At 38.3% G+C, this 23450-nt stretch overlaps 1 protein-coding gene across 3 annotated transcripts in view; it reads left to right on the forward strand.

Moving 5' to 3' along the window:
• TAFA4 (TAFA chemokine like family member 4) overlaps window positions 1-23450 on the forward strand; it is a 164568-nt gene that overhangs the window by 123536 nt on the left and 17582 nt on the right. For all 3 annotated transcript variants that reach the window (XM_055344025.1, XM_055344023.1, XM_055344024.1), the window contains exon 4: window positions 21449-21604. In XM_055344025.1, coding sequence (XP_055200000.1) covers window positions 21449-21604 — 156 coding nt within the window. The remainder of the gene's footprint in view (window positions 1-21448; window positions 21605-23450) is intronic.

A 23450-nucleotide genomic window follows, 5' to 3' on the forward strand; every position in this document is an offset into this window, starting at 1 on the left:
AATTAATCTTTTCCCTGCTGCTCCTCAGGTTCGACTATCAATAGGTAGTAGGCAGGATTCAGGTTGCATGCTTAAGCTTTACTTGCATTCTATTTAATCACACTGTCTTGGTTTAGTTTCTGATGTTAATGCTTGAGAGTGCAGAACATGGAGAGAGTTATCCTCTCACAAGAGTGCCTCTGTGTTCATGGTTTTATCTTTTCTTCCTTCTAGTTCAAGAGACATTTCAAATGAGATAATGTATAATAAATAGCAAATGCATTATCTTCAGAAATATGTGTTAATCACCATCTGTCAAATCCTTGTGGCAGAATGAAGGAATTCTGTAGAATTAACACTATGCTATAAATTTTTGGCATAATATATTATTCCCAGTGTTATGTTACTGATTGAGCTTAGTAGGTATTTCTAGGGGTAAACTCCTCCTTCTAGAGGCTTCCTTTCCAAGTATTGCTACCCGTCCTAGGACTGGAATGTGGTGAGAGGATCCCATTTTTATTGCTAGACTTAGCAGTATCTACCCATAGACCTAATGTGACCATTCTGATTCATCTCCTAGATGAAAAATCAGAGTCCATTTCTGTTGCGATTCTCCCTCCACATGCTTTGTTTCTATATGAAAACTAATTTTTTTTTTTTTTTTTTTTGCAAACCTGTTGACCACCTTGTTCTGTCCCTAGGCTGTTGTTTACTCCTTGATCTAGTTCCTTTGCTTGCTGTGTGTTCTTTCATCACTGTTCTTAGTTTCCTTGTTCTTCTTCTTCTTTTTTTTTTTTTTTTTAAATTTATGATAGTCACACACACACACAGAGAGAGAGAGAGAGAGGCAGAGACACAGGCAGAGGGATAAGCAGGCTCCATGCACTGGGAGCCTGACGTGGGACTCGATCCCGGGTCTCCAGGATCGCGCCCTGGGCCAAAGGCAGGCGCCAAACCACTGCGCCACCCAGGGATCCCTCCTTGTTCTTCTTAACTCTGCTTAAGCTGCTTTATTCTTGGTGTTCTCTCAACCCAAAATTACATTAAAAATTTAACGAAATCTTCCACCATTTTAATTTACCTATTGCGAAATAATAAAGAACATATCTGGTCATTGTGCCTGTTTTCCTGACACAGAGCTTTAAAAACCTTGAAATTTCCTAGGCAATAGGATTGTTTTTGTTATGCTAATGAGGTCACTCCAGGTAGATCCCTAGAAAGTTTCAGAATGGGGGATGGCCACAGAAAGACCTACATGTGATTGGAGGGTGGGAACTTGCAGCCTTCTGATCTCTGGGTGGAGGAGGAGAGTTGGAGACTGATTTCAGTCACATGGCCAGTGATTTAATCAATCATGACTATGTAATGATATTTCTGTAAAATCTTTGAGCACAAGTTTGGTTCAGCTTAACGTTGGTGAACACCACAATGATGTGCTGGGAGGATGCCATGCATTTAAGGGGAGAGGTCATGGGAGCTCAGTGTCCAGGACCCTTCCAGACCTTACCCTATATGGGTAAGGCAAGCATAGTGCTTCCTTGAGTTCTGTGAGTTGTCCTAGTGAATGATCAAAGCTGATGGGGTTGTGGGAACTTCTGAATTTGTAGCCAGGTTGATCAGAAGTACAGGTGACTTGGCATCTGAAGTGGGAGCAGTCGTGAGTCCTGGGGATTGAATGAACCCTTAATCTGTTGAACTGCACTAACTCCACGTAGTGTGAGAATTACATGATAGTATCGCAGTACACCTTATTGGGGTAGAAACGGAAAACCTGATCTTACAGGAGATCCTTCCCTGTAATAGGGAATAATATGTGCTCTTGTAGGAATGACTGAGCTGAAGTTAACTGTGGCTTTTGTTTTAGTAGATGATCTCTTTAGGTGACTGAGAGCGGTACCTGGTTAACTGAAAAAGCCATTAGAGAAGGACTTTTTTTTTTTAAAGATAAAATATGCCTTTAATATTTTTATTTGAACTTAGTGTCTTTAAATGTGCACTCATTTGTCAATCATTCAATGTTAGTATAAAGGTTATTTCTTTGAGCGTGGATTTAATGTTCTGAATTCCATATGGTCTTGTTTCCATAAAGCTTGCCCGTTCTGTCCCGCTTGAATTTCAGATCCTTTAGAAAAGTAGAGTGTAGAGCTGAGACACTTGTGAAGCTTTTAAGTTGACATCCATAATTCTTCCACATTAGTAAAATTTTACTCGAATTTCATCTCTTAGTGAGATGAAAATTGGGGCGGGGGGCCTTCAGTGACCTTAAACTTCAAAGTCTCCTTTTGTTAGGTGGTAATCCAGAAATATTTGCTCCTAGTACCAGAGTGAAATATGGACTGTATAAAAGTTATTTTTTATTTGGTGAGAAAAGGTGAGCTAGATCTGGAGAGCAAGCATATGTGTATTTCCATCATAGCACATCCTATATGTTTAGGTAAGAAAAACAGAGTATGGAGGATACTTTGGAAATTGATTATCTTCATTGTGAGTGTACCTCTTCAAAAGTCTTTGTGTATTTCTAGAAGTTCACATACCCTACTTTGAAAACTGCAGTTTCAGAACATTGTTTAAGAGAGCTTCTGCTTTATTTACTTCCAGTTTCATGGGTGGTTTTATTTTCTTTAATTATAAAATCAATTCTTGTTTATTCCAAATATTGTCTTCCTTGGTGTCATTTTTCAGAGATGATCACTATTATCAGCAGTGGTATATTGTACTAGGTTTTTTTCTGGTATTTCAAAACATGTTATCACCAACTTTTTCCTGGGTGGCCACAAATTTCACTATCCTTACAGCATTTAAATTGCATAACCCACACAAGTAACCCTATTTTTACCCTATTTGGGCATCATTTTTAAAGCCATCATGTTGTTAGGAGGGAGCCATTTTTGATAGTGTTTATCTCAAGAGTTTTATTAAAAGCAAACAAAATAAAAAATAAAAACTAACAATAATGAAAATGCAGGATATAAAAAGTTTGGCATTTGAATGGGATTATATTTGAACCTTTTTCTTAAATGAGTCTGAGTTCCTGACTAGCCAAGAGGACAAACGCACAGTCTCCTAAAGGGAAATATTTCTTGGGTTTCCATGATATTAAGGTTCTACTGGCTCCGGTTGATAGGCCATTCATACAGCTTTAATGTAGCAAATGTTTTCTGGTATTAATGTGGGCTATATATGAAAAAGAGGACTAAAAGGATTAACTCCTACAAAAAAGAATTTATTGGCAACTTTGGAGATCCAAACATGAATGAGTTGTGCTCTCTGCCTTCTTGAAGCTTATAGTCTAAGAGAAGGTGCTCAGGAAAAAAATAATAAATATCATAAGCCCAACATTCAGTGAGATTTCCACTTCTGTCTTGGAGGTTTTAAGAAGAGTTTTTAGCCAATGTTCTTGTAAGGATTTATTGTGTATATATTGTGATGACTTAAGGATATCTGAAAGTGCTGCACGTAAAGATAGATTTTTTTTTTTACTTGAAAATAACCTGTGTCATGGAAAAAAACTTCCTTAAAATAGCAAACTGACAGATACTTAGACATAGTTATCAACTGCAAGGAGTCACTTCTTATGTGTATATACATCTGTGTGTGTGTATATATGTGTGTGTATGTGTGTATGTATACATATATATGCATATAAGGATACAACTAGAAATGTCAGATGCTATGAGATATGGCTCTGGAAATCATTTGGCTGGTTAGGATTTCAAAATATATGATTAAATTTACCAAATTAATATATTGGTATATTATTGAGTCCCAACTGCTTTCCCTCTCTATGTCCCTAGTTCTACTCTCCAGCTGCAATTATTTTTTTTTTGTATCTTAGATTTTTCTATTAACACCATATTTCTAAACAATACTGTGATTTATTCATCAATTTTAGATTTTTTAAAAATATTTTTTATTTATTTATTCATGAGAGACATAGGGAGAGGGAGAGAGAAGCAGGCGCCTCGCAGGGAGCCTGATGTGGGACTCAATCCTGGAACTCTAGGTTCATGCCCTGAGCCAAAGACCGACCTCAAATGCTGAGCCACCCAGGAGTCCCATCAATTTTAGATCTTATTATTAACCCTCTATTATTATAAGTAAACATTATATTGCTTTTCTTGGACAGTTTTACTGTTTCTGTTTTGTTTATTGACATGTATAAATGTTTTTAGCTTATGCATCATATCAGATTCTCTCCTGTTCTAGGGGTCTTCTGCATTCTGGCTAGCTGAAAAACTGACCCTGTGGGTTTGTTTAACTAATCTGTTGGATTGAATTTATTTTCCCATGTTTCTCTCTTTCTAACTTTATTCCTTTATTATGTTACAGCATACCCCCTTGTAAATTCTTTTTTTTCCCCTGTAAATTCTTAAATAATAATTGGGTTCGTGAAAATTAAAGTTTGAAGGGATGTCTGGAATACATTTTGTTTCACACTTTATTGATAGTTGTGTTTGATATAGAAATTTTCCTTTATATTTTTGAAAGCATGATTCCTTTGGTTTTTAGCATATACAGTGCTGGTTTTGAGAAGTCTAATAAAATTGTTTCATTTCCTTTTCTGCATTTTAATGTTTCCTATCCTAGCTTCTCAAAGTTCTTACCATTTTTTTTACGTATGTTTTTGTTGTTATCCTAAAAAGTTTGTTTCGTGATAGTGTGTGTCATGGTGTTGGTTTGCTCTTTATTCTGTGTTTCTAAGCACTAACTGGATTCAAGTTATTCATTCTTCTGATATTGAACACATTTTTTGGGGGGGTGATAATTCTCACTGTGCTTTTTGTTATTGTTGTCCTCTATCTCTAGGATAGGATTTGGGGCCACTGGATTATTTCTCTAAGTATTTCCTGTATGGTTTCATTCTTTCCATCTCTCTCTCTCTCTCTCTCTCTCTCTCTCTTTTGAATTTTCTGAGAAATTTTCCTTGGGAAAATTATTGATTTTGCTATTTAAAAATTCTTTTTTTAATAGATATTTATTTATTTATTTATTTATGAGAGACAGAGAGAGAGAGAGAGACAGAGACAGAGACACAGGCAGAGAAACAGGGTCCATGCAGGGAGCCCAACATGGGACTTGATCCTGGGTCTCCAGGATCACACCCTGGGCTGAAGGTGGCACTAAACCACTGAGCCCCCCAGGCTGCCCTATTTAAAAATTCTTAAGAGTGTTTCTTATTCCTAACGTTTTATCATACTATTTTTATTATCCTATTACCTGGATTCGAGATGTGGTTTTGTTTTGTTTGGTTATTTTTTGAATATTTGTTGGATGACTTTGTGACTTTACTTTTTGTCAAACATTTAATGAGTAGTGTGTATGTATACTCCATAACTATGGGATTTCATATATATTTATATAAAAACTAATAAGGGAATATGTACAATGGCATATATATATACACACACATAAATATACACATACTGATACATAGTAAGTATTCATCTATTAATCTCCTCCTCTTCCTCCTTTTTTTTTTTTTTGGTCATACAACTACTATTAGTACTCTTAGGTCTTTGTTCCTTGCATTAATTCTTTGCCCTCTCATTTTATTATTTCACTTTTTTTTATTTCACTTTTTTAAGTCTTTTTCATATTAGAAAATTTCTCCAAATCTTGTACACTTACCTCTTGAACTGTGCAAGAGTTAGGGGCACCAACCACTGTGCAGTGTATAACTTTTGATTCCTACAAAAACTTAATTACTAATAGCCTATTGTTTACTGGAAGCTTACTGATAACATAAACAGTCTAATTAACACATATTTTATATGTTACATTGTATTATATAGCATATACTTTGAAGAAAGGAAGCTAGAGAAAAAAATCTTGTTAAAAAATCAAGAGAAAACATATTTACTGTTCTTTATTTATTTTTAAGATTTTATTTATCTATTCATCAGAGACACAGAGAAAGAGGCAGAGACATAGGCAGAGGGAGATATGGGCTCCCCACAGGGAGCCCAATAGAGTCCTTGATCCCAGGACCCTGGGATCACACCCTGAACCAAAGGCAGATGCTCAACCACTGAGCCACCCAGGTGCCCCTGTGTACTGTATTTATTTAAAAAAAAAAATCCAGGTGTAAGTGGACCCAGGCTGTTCAAACCTGTGTTGTTCCAAGGTCAGTTGTGCCTCCTTAGGGAATGGTGGAATCTGAATATGGATAGGGTTTAGTGACTAGTGGACTTTGAGTATACTGATGCTTCAGCCCATGCCTTGAAGGATCTTTTTTGAGGCCCTGGGAAATGAATCAGTCTCATCCTCTCAATATCTACTTCTGCCTGTCTGTCACTCACTGCTAATCCACCTGCTTTCCATCTTCCAAAAGACTATTAAATGTCTCTTAGCTGCTGGTACCTCCACTTTCCTTTCTTTGCTTTTGGGAGTTTGGGTCTTTTGTATTCCTTTACTATAGTTTTAGTGGGGTCCTAGGAAAGAGAGATCAACAAAGGCGTTCTTTCACCATCTTTAACCGGAATTAAGAAATTAACAACATCTCCTGAAAATTGGTTCTGCTAAGTGCTGTTAAGAACAGATTGATAACGCTATGTCAGGGTAATTTTCTACTTTAATTCTAGGCTTAGGTATTTAATGACATGTATAATATGTCAACAAAAATAATGTCTATAAAAGAGAGTTTAAATAACACCTAAAATATTATTTAGGGTATGATAAAAACACGATGCAGTTTCTTGCTGGAGTCTATTTCAGTTAGAAGTAAAAATAGAACCAAATTTCCTAAGGGAAAATGTCAAAAATACGTATGTACATTTTATATGTTATATGTACAAATAGAAGCTTATCACCAATTTCGACATTATATCTGCATAGATTTATTTTTGTCTACTGACATGGTTCTGCACACAAATTTAGTTGAAGAACAAATAAATCTATCCACCTGTGTACAAAATGATATTGAAATCACAAATGCAGAAATTGAAAAGGACTTGCAGGGACTAAAACGAGTCCTTTCATTTTTATCTTTTTTCTCATTTGCCTTTAACTTTATTTTATATGTATAGCTTTTTAAACATGTTCTTTGAACACAGCAATTTCACTTGTCCTCCCTCCCTCTTTCTTTCCTTCCTTCCTTCAACCTTAACTTAGCTTCCCCCCTATGTGTGTGTGTGTGTGTGTATGTCTGTGCATGTTCATACACACCCATGCTAGGTAAGAGGGAGAGGCTGTTAGGGGCTCAGAGGAGAGACCCAAGTGAAGTGTAATGTGTGCTCTCTGCTTCATCTGTTACCTCTAACTGGAGAGGCTTTTTGCAATTTCTTCTATGTCTCTGCAATTACGTTACCGTTTCAGAAGAAAAGTGTTTGGTCTAATCCACTGGGCATGGGGAGGCACTTCATTTGATTTCCTGTCCCCTAGTGGTCCTGCTGAGTCTGAAACCTGTAAAAGTACTAGGCAGTAGTAAACCCAGAAGCCCAAGAAATAGACACTAGAGCGTCCAGTATAGTCCTATGCAGTAGGTCCTGGAGTCATGACTCACATCATTGGGAATACCTGAAAGTGGCTCCAACTGGTTTCTAATGGGAGAACTCAGGGTTTAAGGAGGTGCTGGATGAATATTTGTTGGGAAATAAAGGGATTCATGTGCCAGGATGGAAAAAAATAAAACAAGGATTGCTATCTCATATCTCAAATTCAATGAATATCAGTTGGGTAAGGGGCCTTGCAATGCTGGTTTTTTGCTCCTAGAAGGCACTTATTTTTTCCTTATTCTGAGAAGTCTAGTTTTCAAAAAATGAATTGAATCCAAATTTTTATATTTCTTTCTAGATCTTCCCAGTTTAATAGTTGTTTAAATAGTTTATAATAGGGATCCCTGGGTGGCGCAGCGGTTTAGCGCCTGCCTTTGGCCCAGGGCGCGATCCTGGAGACCCGGGATCGAATCCCACGTCGGGCTCCCGGTGCATGGAGCCTGCTTCTCCCTCTGCCTATGTCTCTGCCTCTCTCTCTCTCTGTGTGTGACTATCATAAATAAATAAAAAAATAAAATAAATAAATAGTTTATAATAATAGCAGTAATAATAGTAGCAATGTGGCACTCTCTATATGACCTTTATGGTCACATCAAAACTCTGAAAGTTTGTTATTTTGCAGATATGGAAACAAAGGCAAAGAGAAGTGAAGCCACATGTTGAAAGCCTCACAGAGTAGAGAAATGGAAGAGTAGCTATTTAAACAGAGGCTCCTGGGGTCTTTATCTCTATAGTGCTTTCTAGTTATTTCTTGTAATGTTGGTTTACCTCCGTCTATGCCCCAACCCCAACTTCTTCTTTGGAAACCTTTAAAATCTAAAGAAAGATTGAAAGGAGAGTACACTGAACATCTTTATATCCCTTGCAAGAGTTACCACCTGTTATAGCCAATCATATTAGAATTCCCCATTAAAAATCTGCCTATATTGCCTTTTTTTTTTTCTGAAGTAGGCAGCAAACTGAATGTATTTCCTAAGAACAAGACCATTTTCCAATACGGTCTGGAGTTGTAGTAATCTGTGTTGCTGTAAACTAAGGCAGATGGGGTCCAGAGCCCCAACAGCAGTTGAGGGCAAAGATCATGTATTTTATCTGACATTTCCCAATGCTCTGGAATGAATTGTAGAAAGCCGTGTCCCATTTTTATGGGACACACACCTGTACACATGTACACATGGAGAGAGACATTTTCAGGAACATGAGTGATCCTGAAAGATTTGTTTTGCCCAGTCATGTTGTTGGTGTAATACCCCTTGGAATGAAGCACATCATCTTTTCTCATTCTGTAAAATTAGAATTAATAAGTTGACTCGGGCCACTATTAGAAAATACTGGAGCCTGGGTGGCTTAAACGTCAGAAATTTATTTTCTCATAGTTCTAGGAACCAGAAGTCCAAGATCCACTTATCAGCAAATTTGTTTTCTGGTGAGAACTTTCTTCCTGGTGTGCAGATAGCTACTTTTTCCCTGTCACATCACATAGCCTTATCTCTGTGCCTGGATGGAGAGGGGGGCACCTGTCTGATAGTTCTTCTTCTTACAAAGACACCAAAGTCTTTCCAGATTAGGTTCCTGCCCTTAAGACTTCATTTAACCTTAATTACCTTGAAAAGGGCTTATCTAGGGATGCCTGGGTAGCACAGCAGTTGAATGTCTGCCTTCAGTTCAGGTTGTGATCCCAGGGTCCTGGGATCAAATCCTGCATTGGGCTCCCCACAGGGAGCCTGCTTCTCCCTCTGCCTATGTCTCTGCCTCTCTGTCTGTGTTTCTCATGAATAAATAAATAAAATCTTAAAAAAAGAGAAAATGCCTTATCTACAAATATGGTCACTCGGAGTTTAGGGCTTCCATAGTGAATTTTTTTTTGTTAAGAGCTACTCTCACAGTTATGAGGTGTTACCTCATTCTGGTTTCAATTTGTTTTTTTTTTGTTTGCTTTTTATTTTTTCTTAATTTGTTTTTTTTTTCATTTGTTTTTATTGAAGTTCGATTTGCCAACATATAGTATAACACCCAGTGCTCATCCGATCAAGTGCTCTCCTCCGTGCCTGTCATCTAGTTACCCCAACCCCATGCACACCTCCCCTTGCACAACCCTTTGTTTAGGAGTTAGGAGTCTCTCATGGTTTGTCCCCCTCTCTAATTTTTCCCACTCAGTTCCCCTCCTTTCCCTTGTAATCCCTTTCATTATTTTGGTTTCAATTTGCATTTACCTAATGACATTGAACATCTTTTCATGTGTCTGTTTGCCATCTGCATGTCTTCTTAGAAGAAATGTAAACTCAGATCCTCTGCTGATTTTTTTAAGTGTGTGGTGTGTTTTTTTAATTGTTGAGCTGTAGGAGTTCTTTATGTATTTTGCGTACTTGCATTTTATCAGATATGTAGTTTGCAAATATCTTTTCCCATTCCATTAGGTTGCCTTATCATTTGATGATGGTTTCCTTTGCTATGCAGAAGCTGTTTATTTGATGTAGTCTCATTTGTTTATTTTTCTCTTGCCTTTGGAGTCACAAAGATGTTCCTGAGATTGATTTTAAGGAACTTACTTCCCATTTTTTCTTAGAGGAATTTTATGGTTTCAGGTTTTCCATTGAAGTGTAATCTATTCTAAATTAATTTTGTGTATGATATAAATAGTAGTCTAGTTTCATTTTTTTTGTATGTGCCAGTTTTCGCAACACCATTTATTGAACAGACTTTTTTCTCTCTTGTATGTTATTGGCTCCTTCTTATAGATTGTCCTTACATATGTTTATGTATTTATAGGTTCTTAGTTCTTTTCCATTGATCCATTTGTTTCTATTGCCAGTACCATATTATTTTGATTAGTATAGTTTTGTGGTATAGTTTAAAATCAGGGAGCCTGATACCTCCAATTTTCTTTCTCCAGCCAAATTGGTTTGGCTGTTTGGGGCCTTTTGCAGTTCCATATACATTTCAGAATTATTTGTTTTGCTTCTGTGAAAAGCCATTGATGTTTTGGTTAAGTATTGCATTTAAACTTATTTCTTAGGGCAAAACAGACATTTTAACAATATTTTTCCAGTCCATGAGCAAAGTATATTTTCCCTTTTATTTGTATTGTTTTCAATTTCTTTCATCACCATCTTAAAGTTTTCAGTGTACATGTTTTTCAGCTCCTTGGTTAAATTTATTCCTAGGTATTATATTCTTTTTGGTACAATTGTAAATGGTATTGTTTTCTTAATTTTTCTTTCTGCTAGTTTGCTTTTAGTGTATAGGAATGTGCAAATTTTTGTATATTGATTTTATATACTGCAAATTCAGTGAATTCATTTATTAGTTCCAGTAGGTTTTTGGTGTTTTCTAAATATAGTATGTCATTTGCAAATAGTGAGTTGTTTTTTTTTTTTTTTTCTGATTTGGATGCCTTTAATTTCTTTTTCTTGCATAATCACTTTGACTAAGACTTAAAATACTGTGTTGAATAAAAATGGAAAAAGTGGTGATCCTTGTCTTCTAGATCTTAGATGAAAGGCTTTTGTCTTTTCATCACTGAATATGACATTAGCTGTAGGGCTGTTATAAATGACCTTTATTATGTTGATGTATGTTCCCTCTATACTCACTTGGTTGAGACTTTATCATAAATGGATGTTGAATTTTATCAAATGTTTTTCTGTATCTTCTGAGATCATATAGTTTTTATCTCTCATTTTATTAATGTGATATATAGATTGATTTGCAGATGTTGAACCATCCTTGCATCCCTGGATTAAATCCCACTTGATTGTGGTGTATGATTCTTTTAATATATTGTTGAATTGGGTATGCTAGTACTTTGCTGAGGTTTCTTGCATCTATACTCATTAAGAATGTTGGCCTGTAATTTTTGTGTGTGTTTGGTATCCTTGTTTGGTTTTGGTATCAGGATTGTGCTGACCTCATAGAATGTTTTTAGAAGCTCTACCCACTTTCAGTTTTTAGAAGAGTTTGAGAAGAATAGGTATTTTTCTTTGAGTGTTTGGTAGAATTTACCAGTGAAGACATCTGGTCCTGGTCTTTTGTTTGTTAGGAGGTATTTGATTAGTGTTTCAATTTCCTTATTAGTCTATTGGTCTTTTCAGATTTTCTGTTTCTTCCTAAATCAATCTTGGAAGACTGTGTTTTTTGAAACTTACCCATTTCTTCTTGGTTGTCCAGTTTGAAGGCAGTTGTTCATAGTATTCTCTTGATACTTTTTATTTCTGTGGTCTCAGTTATAACTTTGCCTCTTTCATTTCTGATTTTGAGGCCCTTTTTATTTTTAGTTTGGCTGCATGTTTGTCAATGGCTCACTCATCTTTTAAATTATATTTTTAGTCTAGGTTTCATTTATTTTAACTTTGATTTTTAGTATTTCCATCCCTCACTAATTTTGGATTTTGCTTGTTTTTGTTTGTTTGTTTGTTTTGTTTTTGTCTAGGTCCCTTAGGTATATGTAAAGTTGCATTTTTTAATTTGAGATTTTTCTCATTTCTTGAGGTAGTCCTGCATTGTTATGAACTTCCTTCTTAGAAACCACTTTTGCTGCATCCCAAAGATTTTGGTATGTCATATTTTTGTTTTCATTTGTCTCTAGGTCTTCTTTTCCTATTTCTTTTTGTTCAAAGACCCACTGGTTGTTCAGTTATCTTTTTGTAATTAATTTCTAGTTCATACCATTATGGTCAAATAAGATGCTTGATATTGTTGCAGTTTTCTTGAATTTATTGAGACTTGTTTTGTGGCCTAACGTGATATATCCTGGAGAATGTTCCATTTGCACTTGAATAGAATGTGTATTCAGCTGCTTTTGGATGGAATGTTCTATTTATTCCACCTGGTCTAATGTGTCATTTAAGGCTAATGTTTCCTTACTGATTTTTTAATCTGGATAATTTATGTATTGATGTAAGTGGAGTGTTCAAGTGCCGTACTACTATTATTATAATTGTCAGTTTTTTCCCCTATGTCTGTTGATATTTGCTGTAAATACTTGGGTGCTCTTATGTTGGGTGGATGGGTCTGTCCCCTGGCTCATTGTTGGGGTACATCAGCAACTGCTTCTCTGCATTTGTGGGTGGGGCTTTCAGTGGGTATACCCACTAGTACTAGCAAGTTAGAGGGAGAATTCCAAAATGACACCCATTCAGTGCCAATGTTAGAAAAAATAGACTGAGATCACAAAAGTGGCTCCCACCAGTGTCTCAGTTTCTGTAGAGAGTCCTTGCTGTCTCCTGCCTCTCCAGCAGATGCTCTAAAATGAGTAAATGGATCTCTTTTATCTAGGGCTTTTCATATTGGTGTTTTTGAGCTGGTTTCTAGGTCAAGTGATTCTGCACATGAGCCCCTTCACACAGTTTTTCCATTTTGTACAGGTTTATAGCTCTTCTGAACATAATCCCCATCGATTTTCAGAGCCTGGTATTTTGGGGGCTTGTCTATCCTATGCAAGATCTAAGAGTTGGGATGCCTGATGTGGAGCTTGAATCCTGTGCTTCTCAAGGAAAAGTTTCATACCTTTGTAATCCCTCCCAGTTGTGACTCACTGAGGCTGGGATTTTTTTTTTTTCCTGGTGAGTCCATGTCTCTGCCTCTTCCTATCTCATTGCTGTCCTTTTATCCTTTGTTGTGGAGGCTCTCTTCATTAACTTTTTAGGTCCCTTTTAGAGGGAATTATTCCATATGTAGATATAGATTTATTGTGTCTGTGAGGATGTGGTTCCAGATCTTGCTATGGCACCATCTTGAACCCAGACCTTTGCCCCCTCACATTCATTTTTGGTTCTTTTTAGGCCACTGGCTACCTTATCTCTTCTTACATACTCAACATGTAAGTGATCCCTTTTTTTTTTTAATAGTCTGGCTACTATTATTCTTTTGGGGATTTTATCCAGTGTCATGACTTGAAATACTATTCCATATTACAGTGGTGAGTAACTGTCCACCTTAAAGCCAGACTACAAACTCTCATCTTTTTTTAAGAAAAAACTGGCGTCAACTGCCATGGAGTTTTATAAGATCCATTTGCCTTTCTGGGAGCAGAAAGAGCCAGTGCAGCCCCAGGAGGGGCACTGAGTCACACCAGGGCTCTCTGTGGCTGAGAATCCATAGAGCTTTGGCATCCGACCCTGGGGAACCCCACGACCGGCCATCTGTAGCCATCTGCACATACCTCCAAGGCAGTCCAGCACCACCTTCCAGAGCCCTTGACTGTTTAGCAGAACTTGCTCTATCCACAGTCAGCTCCTTTTCCGTTCTGTTCTGCTGGGGGTGGGGTGGGGGTGTCTAAACCTCTTCCTGACAGAAGAGAGGACCAAGACCCCAGAGCCTCCAGCTCAGGCACCAGCATCTAAACCGGCTCCGCTGTGGGTTCCCTGCAATGAGATTGGGCAGCCCCAGGAGGAAGATCCAGAAAGCACTTTTGGCTGACTTGTGTTGGAGTCTGCTACAGGACAGAGTTCACAGGAGGCCTGTGGGGCGGGCCAAGAGGGGCAGGGGCTCTTTTTCATTTCTTCCTCAGCTGGTTACTCAGGGTTCATCTGTCCATGGCCTTTCTAATAAACTTGCAGTTGAGTTGAAAAAAAAAAAAAAACAAACTGAACTCCAGACTCAAATGTCTAACTGCCTATTTGACCTTTCCCAGTTAAAATTTAATTGGCATCTAAAATTTAACAACCTAGCTCCTAGTTTTCCTCTCATTTATTTAAGGACAACCCCACCTTTTTCAGTGTTCAAGTCAATAAGTTTAGGGTCAATATTGCCTCCTCTCTTCTCACATCTTAAATTTAACCCATCACCAAAACCTGCCACTTCTACCTTCTAAGTAAATCCAGAACCCAACATTTGGAATGTTGTGGCAGATGCTATGTCCCTGCTTTCATCCTTGCTCTTCTTCGGTCTGTTCTGATCATAGTAGGTCTTTTAAAAATGTAGGCCAGATGAGGTCATTCTAAGTTCATCATTTCTAAGGGCTTCCCATACCCTTGTGAGTAAAAGCCCAAGCCCCAACAGTGACCCATGAGGCCCTCTGTAATCTGCCCATTTACCCTCCATTATCTTTCTGGCATCATCTATTCATTTTTTCCTTCTCTCACATAGCTCCAGCTATAAGTGCCTCTTTCCCTCTGATACCTGCAGGACTTATTTTCTTACTGCTTTAATTTCTCACTCAAATGTTAGTAGTTTCTTAGGCCCTCCCTATTTTAAATTGTATCTTTCCTGCTTGTGTTTCTTTCTTCACTAAAATATGAAAAATCCCCGAGGAAGAGAATTTTTGGGGGCCTATTTTGTTCAGCATTGTTTCCATGTGCCAGTATAGAGTAAATACTCAACAAATACTTATTGAATAAATATGTCAACAAAAAACTGTCATTTATTCAACATCTTTGGTTTTTCAAGTCATTCACTGTGTTCATTAAGCACTTTAAAATTCATAACCATCATGTGAGGTAGATAATAAACTACTTATATATGAGAAAGAGTGAGAGGCTCAGTGGAATTACCCAAGTCTGTAAGTAGGCATGCTAGCTCAGCAGTTCTGACTCCAAGGCCATTGCTCCCTCTTTTGTTAGCAGAGGGTAAGGAAGGCCATTTCCTCTTTGGGAATATTGTGAGATACTTTGTTTGGTGTCTCTACCTCTTGATACCAAAGGCCATCTCTCTTCTTATTTATTTATTTAGCCATCTCTCTTCTTTTTTTTTTTTTTTATGATAGGCACACAGTGAGAGAGAGAGAGGCAGAGACATAGGCAGAGGGAGAAGCAGGCTCCATGCACCGGGAGCCCGACGTGGGATTCGATCCCAGGTCTCCAGGATTGCGCCCTGGGCCAAGGCAGGCGCTAAACCGCTGCGCCACCCAGGGATCCCCAACCATCTGTCTTCTTTACTGCTCTGTCCTCAACTCCAGCAGAGGGCCTGGCACATTGTATGAGCCCAGGAGATATTTGTCTCCACAAGTAAGTTAGTTACCAGAATTGTCCAGCTGGAGGGTCCCATGGCTACCGTAGTTTTACATCTATACTGTGACCTATCCCTTTTTGACTGAAAGCCAACTTGGGGCAGGTATAGGGGGAGAAAGTTGAGCATTATAAGAAAACCATAACCAGGAATAGGCCTGTTTTCCAAAAGCAATGACTAGGCACTACCAATTGTCTGCTTTCATTTTGGGAATTATTTTCAGCTTTCTCTTGCCTCTGTTGTGCTGTCAGAGAGAGAAAGGCTGAGAATGCCATAGAGAAAAACCACACTCAAATAAAATAAATGCCTTCTAAGAAGATCACTGGAGTGTGAGGCTTCCTTTTAAGGGTGTATATTCTTGAGCTGAACAGGAGGAGGAAGGGAAAAAGGGATTTGAACAAAAGGGAAAGGATCCAAGGGAAATAATAGCATGAAGTCACCCTAATCTGAATGCTCCCCGACTCTCTATCAGCTTTCAAGTAGTTTTGATGGAAGAACTCCTATTGCAAATGAGGTTTTGTATTTTATCTCTTTAACAATGGAATGGCCCTGACCTGCACTGGGACAAATGGGCACTTCCTTTGTTGTTTGCAACTTTTCTTAAAAATATATTTAATCTGAAAAAAAAAAAAGGATAGTGTTTAAACAATTTACTCTCTAGATAAAGTTAATTCATCTTTTATAGCCATCCCAAAGTAATAAATTATTGTTTTGCAAATTACCATCATGCGTTTAATGATGTCCACATTAACTTCAGGTGAGTGAGGAGCTAGGTATCTTACCATATTTTATAGTCTTGCCAATATTTTAAGTCACCATTTTTTGAAAAAAAAAATGCAACCTGATTGCATGGTCAAAAGTGTAGAAGGGAATCAAGGAACAATTTTAAGTTTCCCTACCTACATGTCTCCAAGAGCACTGATAACTGTGTCTTGTACATAGTACACTGTATCAAATTATTGGTTAAATAAATAGAAGTAAATATCCTCCCTTCTACCTACCCAGACAAAACTAGAAGGGAAATGGCCTAGCAGCTGACAGAGATAAGCAGATGGCATAAAGAGAATAGTGTTTTGTTTTCTGTTTGACCAGTTTTGCTTCAGAGAGCAGCTTTACTTTGGGATAACTTAGTCTTATCTATCTCAATTCACACTTTGAAACTGTAAGGTAAATCCCATATGAGAAGTTTGAGCTACAATCTCTCACTCTCAACACTTCTGTGTATTTAGCTTTAGTTTTCAAGATGGATGCCCAACCAAAATGTTTCCTGCTGGGAACATTGAAATAAGAGATGTATCTTTGTTTTAATTGAATTTACTTGCAGTGGCCACTCTTTGGTGGCCACTTTATTAATCTTATTAAACAAGGATCCCTCCTGTACCTTTCCAGAGAACTAAGTTTACCATGAAAACCTTTAATTTCTTGTCTCTTTTAAAAGATTTCGTTTTTTACCCCACCTATCAGGTAACTATATAGTTCTGTGATGTTTATAGTGGTTAATTTTATATAACAACTTGCCTGGGTCTTGGGGCGCCCAATTTGATTAAACATTATTGTGTGGTTTTTTAAGGTTGTTTTGGATGAGTTCAGCGTTTGAATTAATAGATTGAGTAGATTATGTTAAAAAAAAATTAGATTCAGTAGGGAAAATTGCCCTCCTTACTGTGAGTAGGCCTCATCCAAATAGCTGAAGGCCTCAGTAGAACAAAAAGACTGACCTTGCCTTGAATAAGAGAGTATTTATCCTGATTTTGTATTGGGACATTAGTCTTTTCCTGCCTTTGCAAACTGAAATGTCAACTCTTGCTGAGTCTTGCGCCTGCCAGTCTTTGAACTAGAATGACAACATTCGCTCTCATGGGTCTCAAGCCTTTGGACCAGACGGGAACTGAACTCTTGGCTCCCCTGAGTCTCCATCTTGCTGACTAAGTCTTGGGAATTTTCAGCTTTCGTAATCACATGTGCCAGTTTCTTATAATCTCCTTATGTGTATATATCTGCTTTGTGTTGGTTCTTTCTCTTCGGAGAACCCTAATACATGATGAACTGCTCAAGCCAAGTATATATTTTGCGATTTCTGTGTATAGTAGCCCACAATTCCTGTCTTCCGCCATCATTCCTTGAGCAATTTGAAGTACTTGTTTCTGAATACTTACCTCCTGGGTCAGGAACTACAGATTACAAAGAAATGAGGCACATTGTTATTCAAAGACCACAGTCCAGTCTCAACAGTCCACAAATGACTAGAAATAGTGTCTGTACGGAGTCCCCTGCACACTGTCATCATGTAGGAAAGTTGTTTTTCTGTGGGAAGCTTAGCCATGTCTTGTGATTTGCTGAGGGGGGAAGGGAATGCCATTTGGCTTCACTGAGTGAGATATTGGCTACTGCCTTTCTCCTGCATTCTATGACCATATAGACACTGCCTGGGTTTGCATCTGTCCTCTCTAGTTTCTAGTTGTGTGACCTTGGGCAAATTAGTGTGTGTACATCTTGTTAAATGTACAAAAGGAATAAAAATGGTACCTACATTGTAGCATTTTTAAAGATCACATAGGAGAGTATTTGTAGAGGATTTAAAACAGTGCCTGCAACCTACCCTGTTTTATCAAATCTAAGATGCCATCAACTATGAGATACACTGCTATTTTGTGTATTTCTCAGAAAGAAAAGCATTGCCAATTACAATGATAAGATGCTATCAGTTGTGAGACCTGGAATGTTTAAAGATGAGAAAAGCATGTATCTTAAAAATCAATGAGGTCCTATAGTCAGTGTTATATAAGTGAATAAAATCCTAGACCATCGCAGGTTGATTACTCAGAGACAAATTTGAGGAGGAAGAAAATCTGTTTGCATTTGTGGATGGTTATCTAAATAGCAGCAAAATTCTAAGCCAACTACAATATTGGTGAATGTCGCAACCATTTCTCAACTATTCTAAGTTACTAAAATGGATTTCTTTTATTTTCTTAATGAAGTGTAGTGCCACCTTCATGACCCCCCCAGGGTCATTTAAAACCTAATTAATGTACATGGCTGATATACCAACTGAATATTTGTGTGTCCCCCCACCCACCCAATTCATAAGTATGACTATATGACTCTATTTGGATACTGAGTCTGTGAGGAGGAAGTCAAGGTGAAATGAGGTCATAAGGGTGGCACCCTGATCTGGGAGAGCTAGTAATTTTCTGGAGAAAAGAAGAAAGGAGGAGACAGCAGAGCACTCTGTTCTGCCACGTCATGACAGAGAAGACAGTTTGTTGTAGGCCAAGAAGAGAGCTCTCACCAGGAACTTAATTGGCTGGCACCTTGATCTGCTGTTTAAGCTTCCCAGCCTGTGGTCCTTCATTGTGGCCACTGGGCAAACTGTGACAGTGGCCAACAGGGAGGGGAAGGTGCTGTTGGAGGACTGAGGATGAATTCACTGTGGCCCTCCCCTCCATGGCTAGTCATTCAGGGGACGTTTGACCTGAAGGTGCTCACCTACAACTGTAAACCAGAGACATGGTCTCCTGCTGAACTCTTCCCAGTCCTCATTGTTCTCCTTATTCAGCACCAAATGCCTTTATTACTTTCCCAACATTGTAATTACAATTCATTTTTATTTATTTTTTACAACTGTATGCAACTACCTATGGGAAATCAGCACTCTGGTTGTGTACATTTATTTAGGGTTATAGTTTTAATCACTTTATGCTTTCTTCTGTAGGAGATTGAAAACTTTCTCTCATGACGGTGGTTTGATTCTCTGGGTACTGGTTCCATGCTTTTATGTGTTTTCACAAATGAAACTTTACCTTACTGTTTGTTCTTGCCAGTAATTGAATCTTGCTCCCACCCACATTTTAATGCAGTATGCAAAGAAAGGGCTAGAAAATTTTCAGAATACAGAGGTGGTTTTGTGGGAGGGCTCGATTTATCGATGAAAATATTCCATAATTCAGATTTTTTAAACTGGTTTTGTGATTTGAAGTAGATGCAACAAACAACAGAAACCAAGCAAAGTATTAGCCCCTGGGAATCTTTGGGGAAACCTGTTGTAATGAGTAGATGAGATATTTATTTGTAAATAGTGTATGTGAAAATTGAGGGTGCTCATGGGTGCTTCAAAAGGTTGTGTTTTATTTTTATTTATTTAAGATTTATTAAGATAAGAGAGAGAATTTTATTTAAGATTTTATTTTATTAAGATTTGAGAGAGAGAGCGAGCTCAGAGGGAGAGTGAGAGGGAGAAGCAGATTCCCTACTAGCAGGATCCTAATACTTTATGGGACCTTGAGATCCTGACCTGAGCCAAAGGCAGATGTTTAACTGACCGAGCCACACAGGTGCCCCACATTGTATTTTATTAATAATTTCTAAACATTGCCTGCACAATCTTGTTTACATAATTTTTATCAGAGCAGAGGTAAGTCTCTTCAATCCTGATAGAGCCGGATTTGGTTTATTAGTTTTCTATTGCTGTGTAACAAATTGGCCCAAACCTTATTAGAAGCTTAAAACCATCAACATATATTACTTCACACAGTCTGTCAGCATCAGAAATTTGGGAATTTCTTTGCTGGGTGGTCCTGCTTCAGGGTTGTCAGATTGCAGTTCTGCAGTTGGCTGGGGTTGGAGTCTCTGAAGACTTGACCAGGGCCGTTGGACCCACTAACAGACATTCTACAAAATAACTGGCATGCATTTTTTAAAAATGTCAAGAAGGATAAAGGCTGAAAAATGCTTTCTGATTAAAGAAGGCTAAAGAAATGTGACAATGAAATACAATGTGGGTCCTTGAGTTGAATCTTGAAAAAAAGGGGAATAATGTCTATAAAGGACATTATTAGGACAACTGGCAAACCTGCAGATTATGTAATAGCCTTATATAATAGCATTGTATCAGTGTTAAATGTCCTGATTTTGATAATTATGTAGGAGAATGCTTTTCATCTTAGGAAATACCCACTGAAGTGTTACCAAAGGGTCAAGGGATATCATGTCTGCAAGTTACTCTCGAATGGCTCAGAAAGATACATGAAAGAGAGTGAATGACAAGACAAATAGGGTCACATGTTAACAATAGTGAATCTGGGTAAAAGATGTTATTGCTGCTGTGACAAATCACTGCAAATATAGTGGCTTGTTTCTGTAGGTCAGAAGTCTGGCACAGTTGGACTGGATTTCCTGCTCAGCATCTGACCTCTGGGTTAAAATCAAGGTGTCAGCAGGCCTGTATTCTTTTACGGAGGGCCTGGGAAAGAATCTGCTTCAACCTATATTCATTTTGTTGGCTGAACTTGGTTTCTTGTGGTTGTAGGACTGAAGTCCCCATTTCCTTGCCTTCTGACTCCTCTATCTTTAAGCCAATAGGGTGTTTCAAGTCCCTCTCATGTTTTGTTTTCTTTTAAGATTTTACTTATTTATTCATGAGAGACACAGAGAGAGGCAGGGACACAGGCAGAGAGAGAAGCAGGCTCCTTGATGTAGGACTCAGTCCCGCGACTCTGGGATCACTACCGGAGCCAAAGGCAGATGCTCAACCACTGAGTCACCCAGGTGCCTGTCCCCCGTCCCCCCCCCCCCATGTTTTCAATCTGACTTTCCCTTCTGCTCCATTTCTCTGCTTTTAAGAGCTCATGTGAGCACATTAGCTCGATCTGGACAATCCAGGATAATTTCCTTTTCTTAAAATTAACCAGTTAGTGATTTAAATTATATCCACAAAATCTCTTTTGCCATATAAGTCACATAACGTAGCTGTGGGTGTGATGCCAGGGGTTAAACGTCCTGCAGGCCGAATTTCTGTCTAACACAGGATCACAGGAATGTTTTGCACTATTCTTAACATCTTTATATACATACATACATATGTGTGTGTGTGTGTGTGTGTGTGTATGAAATTACATTTAAACAAAAAGTTACAGAGATTCCTAGGCATGGTACAAGAAGCTGGAAGATGTAGTCATGGCATTGTTCACATACTTGGTAGCTTCATTTTTTCCTAACAATACTGGGTCTGTTTCTTTCCCCCTTTATCCCAGGTCACCATCAAATCAAGCAAGGGACCTGTGAGGTGGTCGCTGTGCACAGGTGCTGTAACAAGAACCGCATAGAAGAGCGGTCACAAACAGTCAAGTGCTCCTGCTTCCCAGGACAGGTTGCTGGCACAACTCGGGCTCAGCCTTCTTGTGTTGAAGGTAAGACTTTTCTGGTCAGTCTCTTTAATATTGCAAAAGTACCTCAAACTACCAAGAACCTCCTTGCTTTACTGTCTTTGCAACTCAGAGAAAACTAGGCTGCTTCTGGGTTAGTGTTGTTCCAAAAGCGAACATCATTGTAACTCCGCGCACTGCTTGGTGAATAAGGTAAGTTATTAATGATATTTCTCAAGGGGTCCCAATGGGGAGTTCTATTACTAGACAATCAGGAAGACATGCTTTGATTCTTTTTTTTCTTCCCCGGCTGTCTCTCCAAAACTTATCCATCAAAGCAGTTGCTTCCCTAGATACACTTTTCCTCCCTGATTTCAAGCTCTCAGCTCAAAAGCGATTAGCTGCTTATTTTTCTCACCTTTTTTAAGGTTACAGATTAATATTCTCTTTATATCTAATTTGCTATTTTAGCAGGCATTTATAAAACATCTTCTTTGGAGCAATTTCCCTGAGAATAGTTTGGGGATCACATGTCATTTATTTGTGGTCTCCAAAACCCCAAGCTGAGTACTGTGCCAAAGGATTTTTTTTTTTAAATGAATGAATGTTGATGGGTTGTAGGTAGAGGCCTGAGATGGATTCCTTTTGATGCCCTTGGCTTCTTCTAGCACACACCTTGTTAGAAATAAGTTATCAATCCCCAGGGGAACGGGTACATGAGGTTAAGCCCTGTAGCAGTTTCTCTACAGTGGCATGAAAACTCCTGAAAATGAATGCTCCCAGTCTTATTTGATGCATGTCTCAAGGTCAGCCGTTAAAATACACATATACATTTTTAACTCCAGAATTGCACAATCAAGAATAATAATCGACTGACCCATATCCCGCCTCCCCAATCAAACACAGGCACAAATTTATGGTCTGATGGTCACTAGTTAAAGGTGGAAAGTGAATATGGCCAACTTACCATTTACAGTTCCTCACAGAAACCCTGGGGGATGAATGCATTGCCGAATTCAGATTTTTTAAAGGTAGCCTAGTATGTACAGCATCTATTCCCTAACAAACCTAACGTTTTCCAGTTGTATGCTATTGTCACAGATGCTAGTATTCCTATAGTGAAATATGTAGAATATCCTTGCAGAACGAGATAGGGCAAGGTGAAGAAGCTCATGTTAATTCAAATCAGGTTTTGCACCCATCGTATAGAACTCCGGTCCATTTTCTGAGCATTTGGGATTTGGGTATAACAGATAAAGGATTGTGGATCTATAAAAGAAGATGAACATCTTTAATATTTGAAAAAAAAAGATATTTAAAAGAAATTTGCTAAGTTCCTATCTTTCCCACTGAGACAGTTCAGCATGTTTATTTTCTCCATCAACTGAATCCAAACTGTACCTATTTTGCCTCCTTGGTCTGTCTCAAGATTCTCTGTGCCACGGCCACCTGCTGTCTAGGGGCTCACATTACATTTTGCCAACCTTACTACTCCTGTCTCTCATTTTCTACCCTGCAGCCTTCTACAAAAGCAGAACTCATCATGACACTCTTGTATTTAAAACCACACTTCAGTGACTTCCCACTGTCTTTAAAATAAAATCCAAATTCTTTACCATGGCTTAATTAAGCTTTGCATAGTCTGACTCTGTCTCCCTCCTCTTTCAGCTACACTCCCGACGTCCAAGTGGGTTCCTTTATGTTCCCTTTTATGTCTGCACTTCTCCTATGTCCTTTGCCTGAATCATTGCCTTCTTCCCCACAACACACATTTTGTCTACTTGATTGCAACTTTCCTTCCATAGCTGCTGTATGCTCTTGTATCTCCCTGTATTTCCAGGTCATGGCATGTATCCCATTCTGTTTTAAGATCTTTTTGAGGGATCCCTGG

Source organism: Nyctereutes procyonoides, unplaced genomic scaffold, assembly GCF_905146905.1.
Source record: "Nyctereutes procyonoides isolate TBG_1078 unplaced genomic scaffold, NYPRO_anot_genome, whole genome shotgun sequence".
NCBI lineage: Eukaryota > Metazoa > Chordata > Mammalia > Carnivora > Canidae > Nyctereutes > Nyctereutes procyonoides.